Source organism: Coenobita brevimanus, chromosome 101, assembly GCF_032717465.1.
Source record: "Coenobita brevimanus isolate Jiangsu-jjx chromosome 101, ASM3271746v2, whole genome shotgun sequence".
NCBI classification, from domain to species: Eukaryota; Metazoa; Arthropoda; class Malacostraca; order Decapoda; family Coenobitidae; genus Coenobita; species Coenobita brevimanus.
In genome coordinates, this window is record NC_137054.1 from 1044812 (window position 1) to 1063903 (window position 19092).

A 19092-nucleotide genomic window follows, 5' to 3' on the forward strand; every position below is an offset into this window, starting at 1 on the left:
GAGAGAGAGAGAGAGAGAGAGAGAGAGAGTAGAAGCCATGTAGATAGGAAAGGGGAAAGGGGAGTAGAGTAAGGAGGGAATTGGGATTAAGGAGGAATGAAGTGGGATGATTAAGGGGGAGGAAACTTAGATGGAGAAGGAAGGAGGAAATGAGATTGGGGTAGGATTGAAGAAAGTAGAGGCTATATGAGCTGTAGAAAATTGAGAGATGATACAGCTGGAGAGAGGAAAGGTGGGAGGAGGGAGGAAGGTAAGGAAGAAGGAGGAAAATAAGAAGAAAAATTAAAGTGAAGGGAGGAAAGTATACTGAAGAACGAAAAGAAGGCAAAAGGGGAGAAAGTAGAGAGGAGGGAGCATGGAACTAAGGGAAGAAGAACAGAGAAATCATAAGGCGTAGCTGAAATATTAGTATTAATGCATAAGTTGCCATAGTAGAAATTTGTCAGTTACATTCTTCCAGTTGGTGGTATCAACACCTGTAACAAATGAGTAATGCAAAAATCAATATCTTGGAGGTGAGAGAATATTCTTTTAAGATAGGGTTTAGGTTGCTGTTGGTTAGGAATGACTTCATATGATGGCACTGATATGACCTGGTGGTTCTGCTTCTCAGTCATATAAACTTTCCTCATTTCCTGCAATATTCCCTTAAAGGAGGATGGGAGATTGCAGGAGAAAGGCAGAATTAGCCTGCAGTCCACCAGTTTTGCTTCCTAATGAGCCTGGAACCCCAGCAACAGGAAGGCTCTGTGGTTACTCTAACACTCCCAGTGGACAAATACAATATAAGCACTAGCTTCAGTTATGATTATTCCATACTTTTGATTAAACTGTACACTTGTTTACTTTTAAGTTGAGAAGTTGCAAACAAATTGCCTGTCACTGTATCCTCTGCCATTAGGCTGCCCTCCCTCAAGCTGTATTATAAGATGGTTATTGATGCTAGATTTGATGAAGTATATTTATGAAACAATGTGCCATTCTTTTTTCTTTTTTCCACAGGCGTGCCCACACTCTGACAGCGCTGGTGTTTATGATCTGCTTCTTGTTGTATGAGGCACTCAGTTCCCCTGATGAGGACATGGTGGACAATACTAAGAGGTATGCCTCAGTACTGACATTCATATTTTCTATACACCGTGTAAAGGATATGTTGCAAAATATCTCAAGTTTTTCCATTCAGTTGAAAAACCCCCTGGGGGTAGGGTTTTTTTTCAAGAATACTCCCCCAGTATCCCTGCTTGTCGTAAAAGGCGACTAAAAGGGTTGGAGGAGGTTTAGTGCCCCTCCCCGGAAAACAACTAACTAAAAAAACAAACAATAAGCCTTGGACAAGGACTGACCAAACGTTGACGACCAAGGACCGGACAAAGGACATTGCAATTGGAATGTGGAATGTAAGGGGAGCGAATGATGAGGTGAAAGAGAGAGAGATTGTCCAGGTGCTTGAGGATGCGAAAGTGGATGTATGTGGAATAACTGAAACAAAATGGAGAGGAGAAAGTGTGAGAGAATGGGAGTATGGATGGGGTATATGTGCAGGAGTAGGTGAGAATGAGAGGGCAAAGGAAGGAGTTTGTATAGTTGTGAGTAAAAGATGGAAGAGGAGCATAAGACAGTATGGATCAGTTGGATCAAGGATTGTGTGGGTAAAGTTGAAAGTTGGAATACAAATGTGGGCGATTGTGTGTGTGTATGCACCAACGCAAGATCGTGCTAGAAGAGTGAGAGAAGAGTTCTGGACAAATGTAGAAGTGTGCATGGAAAAGTTTGGAAGGAATGAGAGAGTGTTTTTGATTGGTGATATGAATGGTAAAGTTGGGAATGTGAAGGTGGATGGAATAGTTGGTGAGTGGGGTGTGCCTGCTGAGATAGATGAGAATGGGGAGGCCAGTGGACATTTGTGCTGGGAGGGGTTGGTGATAGCCAATACCCTTCAGGCATAAAATGATCCACAGGTATACATGGCGAGTGATGAGAAGGGTGGGTGGTGAACTGAATGAAAGGAAGGCAATGATTGATTATGTGTGTGTGGATGAAAGGATGCGAAGATGTATATTGGATGCAAGAGTTTATAGAGGTTGGGGGAGTGGACTTTCTGACCACTACTTGGTGGTGGCCAGAATTAAAGTCCAAGTAAGATGGAGGAACAGAAGAAGGGAAAGACGAGAGGAAGGAGTAGTTGCAAGGAGAGTGGAAAGGTTACAAGAGGATGAGAAAAAGGCAGAGTATAAGAGAGAAGTGGAGGAACGATTGGGCAAATATGAATTGGAGCAGATGGGGGACGTGGAAGGTGTGTGTAGAATATTTACAGAAGAAATATGTGCAGCATGTGATGTGGTGTGTGGAAGGAAGAGAAGACGGAGGGGGGTGCAAGGAACAGCGTGGTGGACTGAAGAGGTGAAACAGGCTGTGGCACAAAAGAAGAAAGCATACAATGAATGGATGAGGAATAGGGGCGTGGAAGAGGTTGAGAGGCGGAAGAGAGAGTTATATGTAGAAAGAAAGAGAGAGGTGAAAAGATTAGTAAGAGAGAGTAAGAAGAGAGTGGATGAGGAATTTGGAAGGAATTTGAGTGTAAAGTGGAGGGACTGTAAGAAAATGTTCTGGAGAGAGGTGAAAAGAGTAAGACAGGGTGGAAGTGAAGTTAGCAGGGGAGTGAAAGATAAAAATGGTAGATTACTAGTGGAGAAGGGAGAAAAAGTGAGCATATGGAGAGAACACTTTTAAGGAATTGTTGAACGTGGAGGATGGAAGTAATGCGAGTATAAGTGGCTGGGGAATGGCTGGGAGAAGGAGGGAGGTGAGATGACAGGAAGAAATCAGTAGGATAGAAGTTGTGGAAGCAATGAAGAAAGTTAAATCAGGGAAAGCCCCAGGAATTGATGGAGTGTGGTGAAATGCTGATGAAGCATGGGGGAGAGATAGTAGTAGAATGGATGTGGAAGATGTGCAGATTGGCCTGGGAGGAAAGTAGAGTCCCTGAGGATTGGAAGTCAGGTATAATTATTCCCTTGTACAAAGGAAAGGGGAAAAAGAAGTGTGTGGTAATCATAGGGGCATTTGTCTTCTTAGTATAATAGGAAAAGTGTATGGTAGGATACTTATTGACAGAGTTAGAGAAAGAACAGAGGAATTAGTTGGAGAAGAACAGGGAGGCTTTAGGAAGGGAAAAGGTTGTGTAGATCAGATATTCATTCTCAGATCTTTAGTGGAAAAGTTTCTAGAGAAGGGAAAGAAGTTGTATGCGGCTTTCATGGATTTGGAGAAAGCATATGACAGGGTGGATAGACTAGGATTGTGGAAAGTGTTAAGAATATATGGAGTAGATGGGAAGTTGTTGAATGCTGTGAAGAGTATGTACGATGGTGCGAAGGCTGCAGTGCGTGTGGATGGTGAACTAAGTGAATTTTTCTCTTTGAAAGTTGGGTTGAAACAAGGATGTGTCATGTCTCCATGGTTGTTCAATCTGTACATGGATGGGGTAATAAAAGAGGTACAAGGTAGGGTAGTGGATGTTGGAGTGGTCCCTGGTGAGAGAGGATAGTGTTTGGAAACTCCCTGTGCTGTTGTTTGCAGATGATACTGTGTTGTTGAGTGAAGACGAAGGGGAGCTGCAAGGCTTGGTGGATGAGTTTGGGAGAGTGTGTAAGAAACGGAATCTAAAGGTGAATGTAGGGAAGAGTAAAGTGATGGTCTTTGAGAGAGGTGAAGTCAGTGAATGTACAGCGAGGTTGGATGGTGAGGAATTGGAAAATGTGAGTACGTTTAAGTACTTGGGTAGTGTGATGAGTAAGGATGGAGGTTTGGAGGGTGAAGTGCTTGAAAGAGTACAGCAGGGAAGAAAGGTTGCTGGTTCTTTGAAAGCAGTGATAAGAAACAGGGAAGTGAGCATGGAAGTGAAAAAGTTACTACATGACAGTATTGTGATACCAACTCTAACGTACGGAAGTGAAGCTTGGACGTTGTTGGAAGGACACAAGTCAAGAGTGAGAGCAGTGGAAATGAGTTATTTAAGAGGAGCCTGTGGAGTCACATGGAGAGACAGGCTGACGAATGAGGATATAAAGGAGCGTTGTGGTGTTGATGTGGATGTGATAGGAAGCGTTTTGAGGAACATACTGAGGTGGTTTGGCCATGTGGAGAGGATTGAGGGTGAAAGACTGACGAAGAGAGTGTATGTGAGTGAGGTGGAGGGGGAAAGAGGGAGGGGGAGGCCGAGGATGAGATGGAGGGATGGGGTGGAGAGGTATATGAGAGAGGGGGGTGTGAGTTGGGAGCAGGGGAGTGAAATGGCGGGGGACTGGGCGACTTGGAGGCGATTTGTTTGTGGCCACCCCAAACGGGACTGAGGCGTCTGGCAATAGATAGATAGATAGATGTTGTAGTAAATTGGAAGAAATTACATATCAATTGTGTAGGAAGTAACTGGAAAGTAATACAGTACAAATATGCAATATTTCTGTAATTTATGGGATAGAAGAATACCCAGAAAGACAGCATTTTCATGAGAACTTACTTTACAGAGTCTTTATAATATGTCAGGGATGTGTTCCAAAATTAAGCCAAATAACACAACTTTTCCCCCTTAGAGACAAACACAGTAACCAGTCCACCTGGCAGATAGAATCATGAGCCATTTATGTATGTTTCCTTCCACCGTACTCCCCATCATTTAACTGTGAATTCACCCTGTCACTTTCTTTTAGCTTTTGTTTTGCATTAGAGTGAATGGGCAGTTCCCAGGCCCTCAATTTGTCTGCAAGGGGTGACCAATTAGATTAATGTATTGTTTTTGTATAGTACGGACAGTCCTTGTTATGTGTCATGAATGTTTTCCAAAATTTCTTTACTTTTTCTTTAAAATAGCTGCATTCAAGAAAAAATGAGTGTTTTACCATTCTGAGTACAGTAGACTCTCAATTATCCGTCGTCACAATTTTCGTTCTATCGCATTATCTAGCACTTTCAGCTTGTCTCTGTTAAAGCAATATCTGACGAAATTAGGCAATATCTGGCTCAGAAATGGGAAGCAACTGGTGGTATTATGCATTGTTCGACGGTAATGTGCATCATCCAGCTCAGACATGGGACCCAGCTGGCGCATGGGCAGACCCTGCAACATACACCACTAGCCAGCCAATCATAATGCGTTGTGGGAGCAGCCCACCCGATGCGCCAAGCCAGCCACTGCCCTCTCATTCTCTCCATTGGATGCCATGTAGTGAGGACCTGTCACTGGCTCGCTCGTAATTATACAGTGAAAGCTTGACATAACGAACGCGGGATAAAGTGGAAGCTTGAGAAAATGGAACAACATTTTTCCGTAAGGTACTCGCAGCATACCGAAAGTTTTCCGTTCTGTCGTGAAGCGTCGGGTTTCCATAACGGAAACAAGCTGGTTTGTCCGTGGCTGTGGAAAAATCGCGATTCACAAGTCATATCCCCCCCATTTGGAGGGGAGGTTTTTACTTTTTTATTTATTATTATTACTGTATTATTATTATTGTGGGTTCTGACTGGTCTGTGTGTATCATTATGGCTAGCATAGGCAGCATATCTGTGTGTAGCAAAAGAAGCTATTTAGTAGCAACCGTGTATAGGCTTCAGGTCACGAGTTAGGGAAGAAATATCGAAAAAATCACAAATTTCCGGAAAATTCCGTTCCATCCATGGTTTTGGAACAGAAGCTTGAAAATGCGGAATATTTGATAAAACGGAATAGAGGTTGGCTGAATTACTCCGTTATATCAAGCTTTTACTGTACCATTATATGATTACTCTATATATTATTTATGATATGTATGATTGTATAATGTACTGTATTACTGTACTGTATGTATTTTATCAATACTGTATTGTATTTTATGTTTGATTTTAATCTTTTACTTATGGGTAATATTGTAGGAAAGTTTTAAGGATAGGAGGTTGAGACAGATAGCTTAGGGTGGTGACATATCCAGCTCAGCACTGAATGGATAGCTGATTGGGGGTACCAACGTAATATCTGGCATTTTGCAGTATCCAGCAGAGGGTTTGGCTGAATTACACAGGGTTTTTGAGAGACTACCTTTTTTTGTTTTCTGTTGGCTTTAAATCCCTTAGAGTTTGGGAGAACATCAGAGCTTCATTTAATTCTGTCATGCAGTTTTAAATGCTTCACTGTTCCATTTTTGTCATATTTTAGCCAAAGTATTTAAAATCCTCAGACCCAAAAGCAAAGGAAATCTTCATTGTCACAGAAATTATAATGATTTTTGCTGTGTTGTGGCTCCAGGGCCATTTAGATGTGAACCAAGTGGATTGCAGGCTGAAATCATCCATCTTTTTGCGGTTCACCATTATCCTTTTAGAGATACAGAGGAAGTTGAGGGACCTTTGTATAACCAGGCAGCTTTGCCGTTTGGTTATATTAGTGATGTCATGTGAAGAACTTATGAAACTCACATTGTGTTAAATTTTATTACACATTTGAGACTTCTTTTTTTCCAGTAGCCCTCAGCATCTGTTGGGAAGTAATTGACTGGTTTTGGCATTTGGTTTAGCCTCCAATCCATAAAAGACATTTGTGTCATGTGTCTCAGAGGCCTGGTGGCCGGCATGTTATCATTCATCTTACTGCGGGTGACAGTAATTCCCGATGGTCCCGTCAACCTAACAAGGCTTTCTGACACCTTTACTTAAATGATCTTTTTTGCTTGATACACCTTATTGCTCTCAGTTGTGGTATTTATTTATAGGATATTGTTACTGATTGCATAAATATCACCACAACGTTATTAACATATCATACACAGATGCACGGTAAACTGATATGAAAAGGGTGCTTGGGAAATTTGTTAACGTATGAGAATAGCCTACAGGTCTTAAAATGCAACCCTGTGCATGTGCTTCAGAGGTCTGGTAGCGAGTGTGTCGGCTTTCATCCTGCTGGGCGTTACAGTTACCCCTGACGGTCCCTTCAAGCGGCCACACCCGGCCATATGGAGGTTTACGTTCATCATATCAATTGTCTATGAACTGGGACTCATATTTGTACTGTATCAGGTATGTAATGAAAGGCCTGGCATACTATTGTTTCTAGTATGTGGAGAAGAAAATTGTTTTACACTCACCATGTATTACAGTTCATCACTTGCATTTTTTAGTCTAATTACAGGTACAAAACAGCATTACTGTACCTGGAAGCTGATAGTACAAGGTCTGTCCAAAAAGAAACCAAACTTTTTAAATATCGCACCAACTACAGTAATCGGCATAGCATGATTGCGACAGGAGCGGTGTGTAACGGTGACTTTGAGCTTTGGTCCGACACTAGCCACAACGCGCCATGTTACTTAGCCATTAAGGTACATGTGTAGTGCATGTGGTGATTTGTTGCAAGTTGAACAATGAAGGATCTTGAAGAGCAACGTGTTTGTATGAAATTTTGCATCAAATTGAGAAAAACCTCTATGGAGACTTTCCAGATCTTACAGGGAGGATTGTTTGAGCCGTGTGCAGTGTCACAAGTGTTTTCAGCAGTTCAAATCGGGAAGAATGTCCCCTGAAGATGATCCCAGACATCAGTGGCCTTCCACATCAAAGGACATTGATCATGCTGAGAAAGTGCATGCTGTAAGTGAAAATCATCACCTGACTGTTTGTGAAGTTTCCAAAGAAGTAGGCATTTGTAAAAGCTTGTTCCACATGATTTTAACTGAGAACCTGAAGATGTGTCGTGTTGCTGCAAAATTTATACAGTACCATGTCTGCTGACAGATGAGCAAAAAGAGAACTTTGTCACTCAGTCAGGAGCTGTTTGATTGTTCAAGTGTTGATGAAAATTTTCTGAAAACTGTTATTACAGGTGATGAAATGTTGGCATATGGCTACGATGTCAAAACAAAAAGGCAGTTGTCGCAGTTGGTTGGAACATCGCCACCGCGACCAAAAAAGGCATGTCAGAGTCAGTCAAATGTGAAGGTGATGCTGATTGTGTTTTTTTGACTGGAAAGGTGTTGTTCATTGTGAGTTTGTTCCATGTGGTCAGACAATCAGTAAAGGGTTTTACTTACATGTCCTGGAGTGTTTGAGGGAGGCATTGCAAAGGAAGAAACTTGAGGCATTGTCAAACAAAACCTGGATGCTGCATCATGTCGATGCACCTGCTCATGCATCACTCCTTATCTGTGACATTTTGGCAAAGCATGAGGCAACTATCATCCCCCAGCTGCCCTGCTACCTGGATTTGACCCCTGTGGACTTTTTTTTTTTTTTCCCAAAGAGGAAATCCATCCTGAAAGGTTGCTAGCTTCAGACAATTGAAGAGACAGAAGAAAATTCGCCAAGTGCACTGAACACACGTTCATTCAAGCGCATGTACCTTGATGACAAGTGACATGGCATGATGTGGCTAGTGTTAGACCAAAGCTCAAAGTTTCTGCTACGCAGCGCTCCCATCATGATAACACTACGATGGCTAGTTGTTGCGCTGTTTGAAAAGTTTGGTTTCTTTTTGGACAGACCTCATATTTAGATTAGAAAATTATGGATCAGGTTATTGGTTTACAGCTGTTGTTATAACTACTGTAATGTTCACTGTTGAGCTACTAGTATCTATTAGTATGGTACAGTCATCTCGCCTAAAGTGCGCCCGCGCAAAGTGCGTCTCGCCTAATGTGCGACGGGGGTCTGACAATAATTAATTATTTAGAAAGTGAGTTTGCTACTTGCAATGTGCGATGGGCATGAAAAATTGAGGCAAATACGGTATTCTCTCACAACTCGCGAGCATAATTTGTAGCATGCCATGGGTATGGGTGAGGCTGGTGAGTAAGTGTGGTGTGGTGCAGCTGGTGTGTGAGTGGTGGCCACAGCAGCACGATGATGATGTAATGTCTGTAGTGTCTGACCTGGACTTTGAGGGTTTCCTGGAGCAGCAACAGTCAGCACCTAATCTAGTGTAAACTAAGATGTGCTTTTCATAAAACTGGCCACACGATATTGTGCTTTAAGAGCATTTGTTAATCACTGGTTCAGTTGTCACCAGGGTTGCCATTTGGTATTTTTCATGACCAATTGTGGGGTAGTTTGGTATTATAAAATTCGATCGATAATGATTCAGAATGATTCATTACCAAAAGGATTTTTCACATGTATGAGTGTGCTGAGGATGGAGACGGTGGATTATAATTTTTTTTTTTCTTAATGCAAGAAAGAAGAAACCAAAGACTAAGAGCCCACAGACCGTTCTTTCCAAGAAAAAACAAACAAACACAATACAAAAGAGAGCCAAAAACCCCTTTGATAGTGATGAGAGTGATACTGAGGCACAGGATGAGGCCCGTGCAGAACAGCTGTGAGTGTTTTGATTCAGCTTCCGTGGTACGGTGTCGGGTACCACAACAACAATTCGCATTATCTACTCTCTGTACAATGCTGGTAAGGTCTTGACTTTTCATAATAAATATACAATATTACTCTTGCATGGACCTTGCAAGAGGGGAACAAGTCAAGAGTGAGAGCAGTGGAAATAAGTTACTTGAGAGGAGCATGTGGAGTGACATTGAGGGACAGGTTGACGAATGAAGAAGTGAAGGAACGTTGTGGGGTAGATGTGGATGTGGTTGAAAAGATTAGGAGAAATACACTGAGGTGGTTTGGACATGTGGAGAGGATGGAGAATGAAAGACTGACTAAGAGGGTGTATGTAGGTGAGGTGGAGGGAGGGAGAGGGAGGGGTAGACCGAGGATGAGGTGGAGGGATGGAGTTGAGAGGTATATGAGGGGGGGGGTGAGTTGGGGGGAGGGGAGTCAAATGGTGGGTGACAGAGTGACTTGGAGGCGTTTTGTCTGCGGCCACCCTTTGCGGGATTAGGGCGTCGGGCTATAGATAGATAGATAGATAGACTCTTGCATGTTTGTGGTAGGTGGTGGCGACCATCATCCACTCACTTGATGTAGTGTTGCCTACTTCTTCCTTAGCCTTTATCATTCTTTTTCTGTGCCTGCCCTCCGCTCTTCATATTTCTCCCATCTTTCCTGTCACTTCTTATTGCTTTTCTTTCCTTTATAGGTGGCTTTACATTGAGTGACAAGCCAAATGGTTTCCTGTAAGCCAAGAAACCATTTACAGTGCAGGGTGGTAACCATATAACCAAACCATACGTGCTCCCGGCGTATCAGCAAGTGGGTTGGTGGAGGGTTAGTGCCCCTCCCCGTAAAACAAATAACTCAAAGTCAAATGGCCACCCCTTACAGGATTATGGCATCTGGCAATAGATGGATAAATAGATAGACTCTTGCATGTTTCTATTGTAAGTTTTTCTTTTGCATTTTAGTTAGGGATAGGTATTGGTGAATCAGTATACGAAAATTCAGGATGTGTCGCCCATAAAGCCATTTTAACATGGGATCCTGTGCTTCACAAGGTGCGAATTTATAAATTGCGACGGACTGTGCTGCCCACGCACTTTATGCGAGATGACTGTACTAGTATTACTATTCCATATAGGATGACAGTTTGACCTTTGTAATAGAAGTAGTGTTTCATGGTTTATCTTGAAGAGTATAAGGAAATGTAGTTTGGTACCTTCCTTTATATATTGTTCACTGTATTCAGTGTTGATGCATCGGGAGCTTAGCATTGGAAATTGAGATGATGGTGATGATGATCATGATGAGTATTGAGAGATGATGATAATGATAATAACAATGATGATTCTTTTTTGCTGCAGAGTGCATCAGGAGCTCGGCAGCTGCTGAAGCACATAGACCCTAAGCTGGGTGAGCCAATGGAAGAGAAGGATTATGGGGGCAACTGCCACCTCTATGACCATGATAACCCACAAGACCCTTACCATAACATTAAGGTTAGTCCTGTACTTCCTCCACCTATCATACTTCTTATAGCTCTGTGAACAGTACAGTAGTATCTACAGTAGTCCCTCAATTATCCAACAAAATAGAGCCAAAGGCATGTCCAGGTAGTGGCAGTGTCTGGATGAGAACAATATCCCCCCCACTACACCCAGGTCATACCAATACCCAACCTCCAACCTATACCTAACCTATTTGTACAGTACCTCTGCTTACTTTGGCAGTGTTCTCCAGTCTTTTAGGCATATTTAAAATCAAAACACACACAGGAATATCTAAAGTAATGCTAAACGCTAAGAAGAAGAAAAAAAAAAAACATTGAAAACCAAAAACCACCTTACCTATACACAACTGTATTTACAGTACCCCTCCTGATTTTGGCACTGTTTTCAGGTCAATCTGCCATACTTATACATCAAGACACACTTAGGAATATTCACATCAAGATAAATGAGGGATTGCTGTATGTTACTTTTAATAGTTCAAAGCAAAAGATATGGATTGTCTACAGGATATAACCATGTTGAAAGAAAACATATGGCAATTTTATACTTTTCAGCAGCAGGAAAGTAGTGATTGTTTAAGAGCAGCATGAAAGACATTATATGCATATGGTATCTGTGGTAAACTGTAATTTTATGTATCAGTCAGTAGTTATTATTTGCAGCTCATGGTATATTAGTCATTAATGGTAAGGCCTAGTTATTATGTATAGAAGGTCTTTATGATATGTCATTGATGGGCTCTAGAATACAGTGTGTCCCAGGAAGTTTATGTGACTCTTGAGGCCTAAGTTTGACTGAAATGTACTGTATCAACATAGATCCAGTTCTCAGCCATTACAGAGCTATGGTTACTGATGACCTTATGAATGAAATATGAGACCACACAGGTAATAGTATTGGATACTAATGATATTACTACCACCCACAGGACAAACTAGATCTATTTGTGCCACTCCATTTCTTTGGATGGTGGATGAAAACACTTTTGCTACGTGACTGGTGGTTGTGTTGGGTTATTTCAGTCATGTTTGAGATCCTGGAATACACTCTTGAACATCAGTTGCCAAACTTCTCTGAGTGTTGGTGGGACCATGTGAGTAATTGACCCTGTGTCTTCTTCTCTTCCGTGTGTTCATTGCTTGATGTTAGGCCATATTCTGGGTGGCATAGGATGCCTTGAAGCACCACTTCCTAATTGATTTGTTTAACGTATTATGCCTTTTTTTATCCTCTTGCATGTTACTGAAGCAAACCATGTTGATACTAGGGCCATATTGTAGGTGGCACAGGAGTCGTTATAGCACCTCTACCTCAGCTTATTATGGTCTATTTCAAATTATAATTACACTCATTCACACCTACCCATACTCTCTCATGGCAATTCCATCACTTATAACTGTAGTAGTCTATTCAAAATTAGAATTATGGTTGCTGGTAATGAAGTTAAAGTGAGGGAGTATGACCAGGTGTGAAAGGGTGGATGTGAGTCTTGGCCAAATGTCATTCTGTGTGGCAGTGACTCTTCTCCTTTTTTGCTCTTTCACGTTACAGAAGCAAATTACTTTGGTACCATGTGTAACATAAAAGAGAATATTAGGGTGTTAAATGCATAATAAATCATTAAGAAAAAGGTGCTACAAAGTCTCCCCTGCAAGCTAGAACACAGCCTGTCGTGAATGCTAAATTATTTGTTTTCTCTGTAGTTCTATAGTGCCATTGTTGTGAACTGTAGATGCTTGTATTATATGTGATTGAACTCATTAAGCCTGAGGACATCTTTTTCATGTTGTTTTTGCCATCTCCTGATGATTATATTCAGCTTAGGCTAGTCTTTTTTAATTAGAGGGTTTAGATATATAGCCTTAATAAACCTCTTCCATATAAGAGGCCTATCCTAAGCTGAGTGTAATTGTCAGTTAGCCATAAGATTAAGCTACAGAAGATGTCACCCAGTCAAAGGATTAAGTTTGCCAAAATAGTTGAGGTCTTGTTATGTAATAGTAATCCATCCATCTATCCATCATCCAATTCTACGTTGCCCCACAAGGAGCGTGTTTTGCCTGGGGTCAGGCAAGTTGGTCCTGACATTTAGGATGAGAGTGACCAGCCTCACTCATCCCAGAGTGGCATTATGTGAGCAGTAAACTGCAACCAACGCTCGGATATAAACCTTCACCGGCTCAATCCGATTGGAGTGCGGTAATTACCCACTAAACCACCAGGCGCCAAAATTTGGTCATATGGTTACCACCCAGCATAGTAAATGGTTTCCTGGTGTACAGGAAACCATTTGGCTTGTCACTCAGTGTAGAGTCACCCACAGGCAGAAGTAAGAGGAAAGAATGAAGGAAAGAAAGACACAAGAGGGAGTGTAAAGTCACCTGTAGCCAGAAGGACAAGGAAAGAATGAAGGAAAGAAAAACAGAAGAGGATGGAGGGAAAGAAAGATGGAGGAGAGGAAAGGGCAGACACCCGAGAGCAGCACATACATTGAGTGAGTGGATGGTGAGCACCCCCATCTATCTTAACCAATAAATCCCATGTCACAATTATGCATTTTGCCACACAAATCATACCACACTAGTGTGTGTTTTTTATGAGAGTGATCGACCAGAGTCAACATTTTCATCAAGCAATGTAATTTTATTTCAGCTTAAAATTGTTAAAGAGGAACATACTTCATATGCATAGAAGTTTGAGTTAACTTGACCAAGATGTAACTAATAAATAACACTGTTACTAGTTTTGGGAAAAAAAAAAAAATATTCTTTCTTATTAGAATTCCCATGTGTGTGTGTGTGTGTGTGTGTGTGTGTGTGTGTGTGTGTGTGTGTGTGTGTGTGTGTGTTCAGGTACAAGAAATAGAGAATATACCATTTTTGTCATCAGGGACAGTCAGCAGTTCACACCTGTATTATTTCTAACTTGTAGTTTGTGTAAATTGCCTTTAGTTTTGTGAGTGTCCTTAATCGGTAGTACATTTTGTAATTTATGTTACAATTTGTAGGTTTTTATAATACTGTATATAATGTATTGGTGGCTCTCCAACAAAGATCTGAGCGAGACATTTGTAGATAGACAGCTAATTTGTTGATTACTGGTATATCATTCATGGTAGTTGTGAATGGCAGGTCTGTCTTTAAACTGGAATTCTTCCATTAGACTATAATCAGGTACATCAGCTCATTACTTCCTTCATGAATCTGTAACACCAGTCACTCCAGTTTATGTAGAATACAGTACTTTTTATTTTATTTATTTATTTTTATGAAAACTAACCTGATGAGCCTTTTTATTTGAATAATACACTTATCAATTGAAATCAGTTCATGGAGGATATACATGAATATCATCATCATCATCACCATCAACCAATCCAGTGTTGCCCTATGAGGAGCATAGGAGCCCTCGGCTAGGCAAGTTGGTCCTGACATTTAAGATGAGAGTAACCAGCTTCACTATATCCCTGAGTGGCTTTATGTGAGCAATAAACCCCAACCACCCCTCGGATATAAACCTACACAGGCTCAGTCCGGGTGGAGCACCTTAATTACCCACAGAATCAGGCACCATAGTTTGGTTATATAGTTGCCACACAGCGTAGTCAATTGTTTCCTGGTTAGTAATACATAATATTTATCCATGATCATCCACTCCCATTTCACCCCACATAAACAAGTGCATAGGGACCTGGGGTTAGGTTACTCAGTCCTGACACTTAATAACAGTGATCAGCCTCACATGCCCCTGAGTTGCACTACTTGAGCAGTAAACCCCAACCACCCCTCAGATGGAACCATTACTTCTCAATAACACATTTCCCCTCCCCCCTACAGCAGTCATCGCAGTGCCAATTTCCTAGTCAGGAGGGCTGATTCGAGGTTGATGATGGATGTTAAAGTTATAGGAAGTGAAGAATGTATGCAGCAACACAAATTATTGATATGTAACATGGTGCTTAAGGAGCAGGTGATGAAGAAGAGGACCTACGAACCTAGGAAAGTATGGATATTGAAAAAGCAAGCAGTAAGGGATGCCTTGTATGGTGAGATGAGTAGAGTGGTGGCTGAACAGGGAGCTGTTGACAGAATTGTTAATGAACAGTACAGAGCTCTAGAACAATCTCCTGATAGGTACTGATTCAGTGTGTAGATGGACAAGGGGCCCCACAAGACATAAAGTAACATGGTGGTGGGATGAGGTTGTAGCAGTTGCAGTTTCGGAGAAAAGAGGACATTTCTGGGAATGGAAGAGGGGTGGTAACAAGACCAATACTTGGCTGCCAAGCATAGGGCTAGAAAAGGGATATACTGTACAGGGCAAAATCCGAGTCTTAGAGACTTTTACTGGATAACCTAAATAGTGTTCAACGGAAGAATATGATATTTAAGGTGGCAAATCAGGTGAAGAGGGAAAACAGGGATATCAGAGATGAGCAGGGTATGAAGAATGATGAAGGAAAGGTAGTGGTGAACAGGAGGATATTAAAGATGCCTGGATAGAGCATTATACCCGGTTGCCAAAAGAGGAGTTTACTGGAACAAGGAAGGTTTGGAGTCAGCAGATGCAGTGTTTGGGCCTTGACCATTGATTGATGCTGCTACTGTGAGCAGGGCAATAGGCAGGATGCAGGTGGGGAAGATGGCAGGCGTGTCTGGGTTGGCAGCTGAAATGCTGAAGGCTTCAGGAGATATATGAGGGAGTTAGTTACTGATTTGTTAAATACAGTTATATATGAATGTTTTGTCCCAGATCACTGGCTGAAGAATGTGACTGTAAATGTGTACAGGAGGAAGGGTGATGCCCCAGAAAAAGTTATAGAGGCATAAAACATATGGATCAAAGTATGAAGGTAATGGAGAGAATTCTAGAAGGTATGATTAGAGAAAGAGTGCATATTGATGAGATGCAATTTGGTTTTATGCCAGGCAAAGGGACCACGTATGCCATATTCATTGTTCAACAGCTTCAGTAAAAATGTATAGAAAAGAAAAGGGATCTGTACTTTGTTTTATTGATTTGGAGAATGTCTTTGATAGAGTCCCTAGGGAGGTGAAGAGGGCAGTGAGAAAGCCTGAGATCAAGGAGTGGCTGGTTAGTGTGGTTATAACTATGTATGGGTGCTTGCACCCATGTAAGAGTGAATGGATATTTGAGTGATGAGTTTTCTGTGAATGTTGGTGTGCATCAGGGGTCAGTATTAACCCCCTTGTTGTTTATCAGGGTGCTTGAAGCCCTCGCATGTAAATTCAGAAATGGGCTCTTGCGGGAGATGTATGCCGATGATTTGGTGTTGATTTGCAGGAAATGAAAGGGAGGCAGAGGAAGGATTTAGGAAGTGGAGAGATGGTATGGAATACAAGAGTTTGAGAGTAAATGCAGATAAAACAGTGGTGATGGTATCTAGGGTTGGTGATGGTACTGTCAAAGAAGCGGGAGAGTGGCCAGGTTCGGTTTGCCATAAGGCCATGGGAAGTACAGTAATTCCATCTTGTGCAGTGTTTGTGATAAGTGGGTGCATAAGAGATGTAGTGGTATTAGAGGCAGACTGCGAGATAATACTGATTTCATGTGTGCAATGTGTCTGGGAGAGCATGTGATGATTGTCAGGCATGAAAGGATTGATCTTGCTGGTGAGCCTCCTGATTATGTGGAAGAGTTTTGTTTCATGTGAGACACGTTGTGTGCTGGAGATGGGGCTGGAGCTAGCTCCGTGGCTGGAGTGAGTAGTGGTTGGAAGAAGTTAGGGGAACTGTTGACTCTCCTGACATGGAGAGGGCTCTCCCTCCATGCTAAGGGATGGTAGTGTGCGGCATGTGGTAAGAGTGTATTACTGTATGGTAATGAGACCTGGGCAGCAAGGGAAGAGGAAACTTGTAGGCTCAAACATACAGAAATGACAAAGATTAGGTGGATGTACAGTGTGTCCATGAATGCAAGGCCTGGGGGGGGCTAGGTTTACAATGGAAGAGTTAAGAGGAAGGACCGGACTGGAGTGTATTGGTGTTGTGATGAGGAGAGGTAGATTGAGATGGTTTGGGCATGTGGAAAGGATGGAGGATAACAGTTGGGTGCTGGTGAGAAATATTAACATGGGGGGGTAGAGGTGCCAGAGGCAGATCAAAAAAGACCTAGGATGAAGTCATAGAGTGTGACATCAGGGATAAGTGACTGAATAGGGAGGCAGCCAGAGATCGAGCAGCATGGAGAGCCACCATTAGGGGACCAAGGCCGATGCATGTAAGCATACTGGAGCCTTTGTAAATGAAATGAACAGCACATATTTCAGCTAAGAGAAATTAGATTTTTTTCATAGTTCTGACATTTGCTACAGGAAGGACTGTGTGTTATCTCACATGAGAAATACATAATACCAATCCAATAGAAGTCAAAGATCACTATTATTGAGTCATTTACTATGGGGATCTGGTCTAAAGTTTTGAATATGTGTATATCATTCTTCTGTCTGTCACCAGATACCTTAATCCAGGAGGGGGTGGACATGAACAGTTGCCTCCAGGTCACCTTTGCACTTCCATCAGGCTACCCTCCCTCCTGTTCACACCACACTCATGTGCTTTGCCACCCCATCCCCCAACCCTCCAGTGTGACTACACTTGGCAATCAAGGGAGACGAAAGGGTTTAGGGATCTTTGTCAAGTTAAACATATTATAGTGATTTATTCATATACTGTAATGCGTTAATATTGTTGTGACTGGATACCCTGACATTATTTTTAGTCACATATCATCCCTGCTTCTGTCTTATATTACTCCCCCCCCCTCTCTCTCTCTGTCACATAACATCCCTGCTTCTGTCTTGTATTACTCCCCCCCCCTCTCTCTCTCTCTCTCTCTCTCTCTCTCTCTTACCCTTTCTCTCTCTTTGTCACATAACATCCCTGCTTCTGTCTTATATTACCCCCCCCTCTCTCTCTCTCTCTCTCTTTGTCACATAACATCCCTGCTTCTGACTTACATACCCCTCTCTCTCTCTCTCTCTCTCTCTCTCTCTCTATCATATCCCATTAGTACCATTGTATGCTGCTCTACAGTAATATTGCCATTAATTGATTGCACATGTTTGCATGTTATCTGTCCCTTATATAAGTACAGTAATGAAGGTTTTCAGATTTGTCTCATGCCATATAGTTAGTAAATTCTTTTTTAAACTCTTCCTAACTTTATTACTTTTTTTGTAGTAGTATTCATATTTTTTCTCCTCAGCTGTAGCAGTTTTCCGATTATGATTTTTTTTTTTTTTTTTTTTTTTTTTGTATTTTCTAGTGGATTATGGATGCCCTAGTGTGTAATGGTCTGGGTATCTACTGTGGGCTTCAGTCCTTAAAATATTTCTCCATGAAGACTTACCACTGGAGAGGACTCTGGAATATTCCCACCTACAGGTAATGAACACATCCATTCATTGCCCTCACTGGAGTTTGTTTGTCTTCACCTGATGGAACTAGACCACTTCCACAATATGCACTCTAAGTTGTGGTTGCATGAATTTTGTTGATCATCAGATGTGAGGAAGGAATGGGTCTCCATGGTGTCTAGTCAGATCAACCCTCCAGTTTGACTGCACTTGTTCATCATCTGAGCTGAGAGGGGTTGCAAATCTTTGTCAGGTTAGAACAAACGCACACAGTGGGAATAAAAATGTACCAGGTACAATTTTTATGTATGAAAGGATGCAATAGATAACAACACTCATATTTTTAGTATTTCTCGGTAAGATGCAGTATGAGAGATGGCTATAGATAATAACACTGTCATATTTATAGTGTTTCTGTGTTGAATCTGTAAGAGAGTTTCAGATTACAGACCCATTTCTCCTTTCTTACCTCCCTGAATTGTCTCGTTTTAGATCTTTAATCTAATTCACTTTCCCTCTTTCCTATATTTCCCCTTTCCTGTTGCTATGACCCCCTTTTTTCTTCCAGTTTTTCAGTCAAGGACCACATTATAGTTAATGTAGAGTTAATGAGACATGCATATGTAACCCCATCACTCCAGTGATACATTTTATGTATCATTCATATTACCAGCAGACGATTTGATTCAGCTTAGGGGAGACTTTTTGAACTGGAGAAGTTAAATATATTCTTCATATACCTCTTCACTACAAGAGGTCTTCTCTAGGGTGAGTGAAATCGTTTGGCTGGTGATAGCAAGAATAAGCCAGCAAGTAAAATCAGGTTGAAAGGGTTAACTATTGCAGAAT

At 41.7% G+C, this 19092-nt stretch overlaps 1 protein-coding gene across 1 annotated transcript in view; it reads left to right on the forward strand.

The window, feature by feature from the left end:
* LOC145414871 (phosphatidylserine synthase 2-like) overlaps positions 1 to 19092 on the forward strand; it is a 59248-nt gene that overhangs the window by 23777 nt on the left and 16379 nt on the right. The window contains exons 3-7 of the mRNA XM_080284291.1: positions 1003 to 1101; positions 6897 to 7047; positions 10719 to 10853; positions 11794 to 11958; positions 18153 to 18271. Of these exons, the coding sequence (XP_080140417.1) occupies positions 1003 to 1101; positions 6897 to 7047; positions 10719 to 10853; positions 11794 to 11958; positions 18153 to 18271 (669 nt within the window). The remainder of the gene's footprint in view (positions 1 to 1002; positions 1102 to 6896; positions 7048 to 10718; positions 10854 to 11793; positions 11959 to 18152; positions 18272 to 19092) is intronic.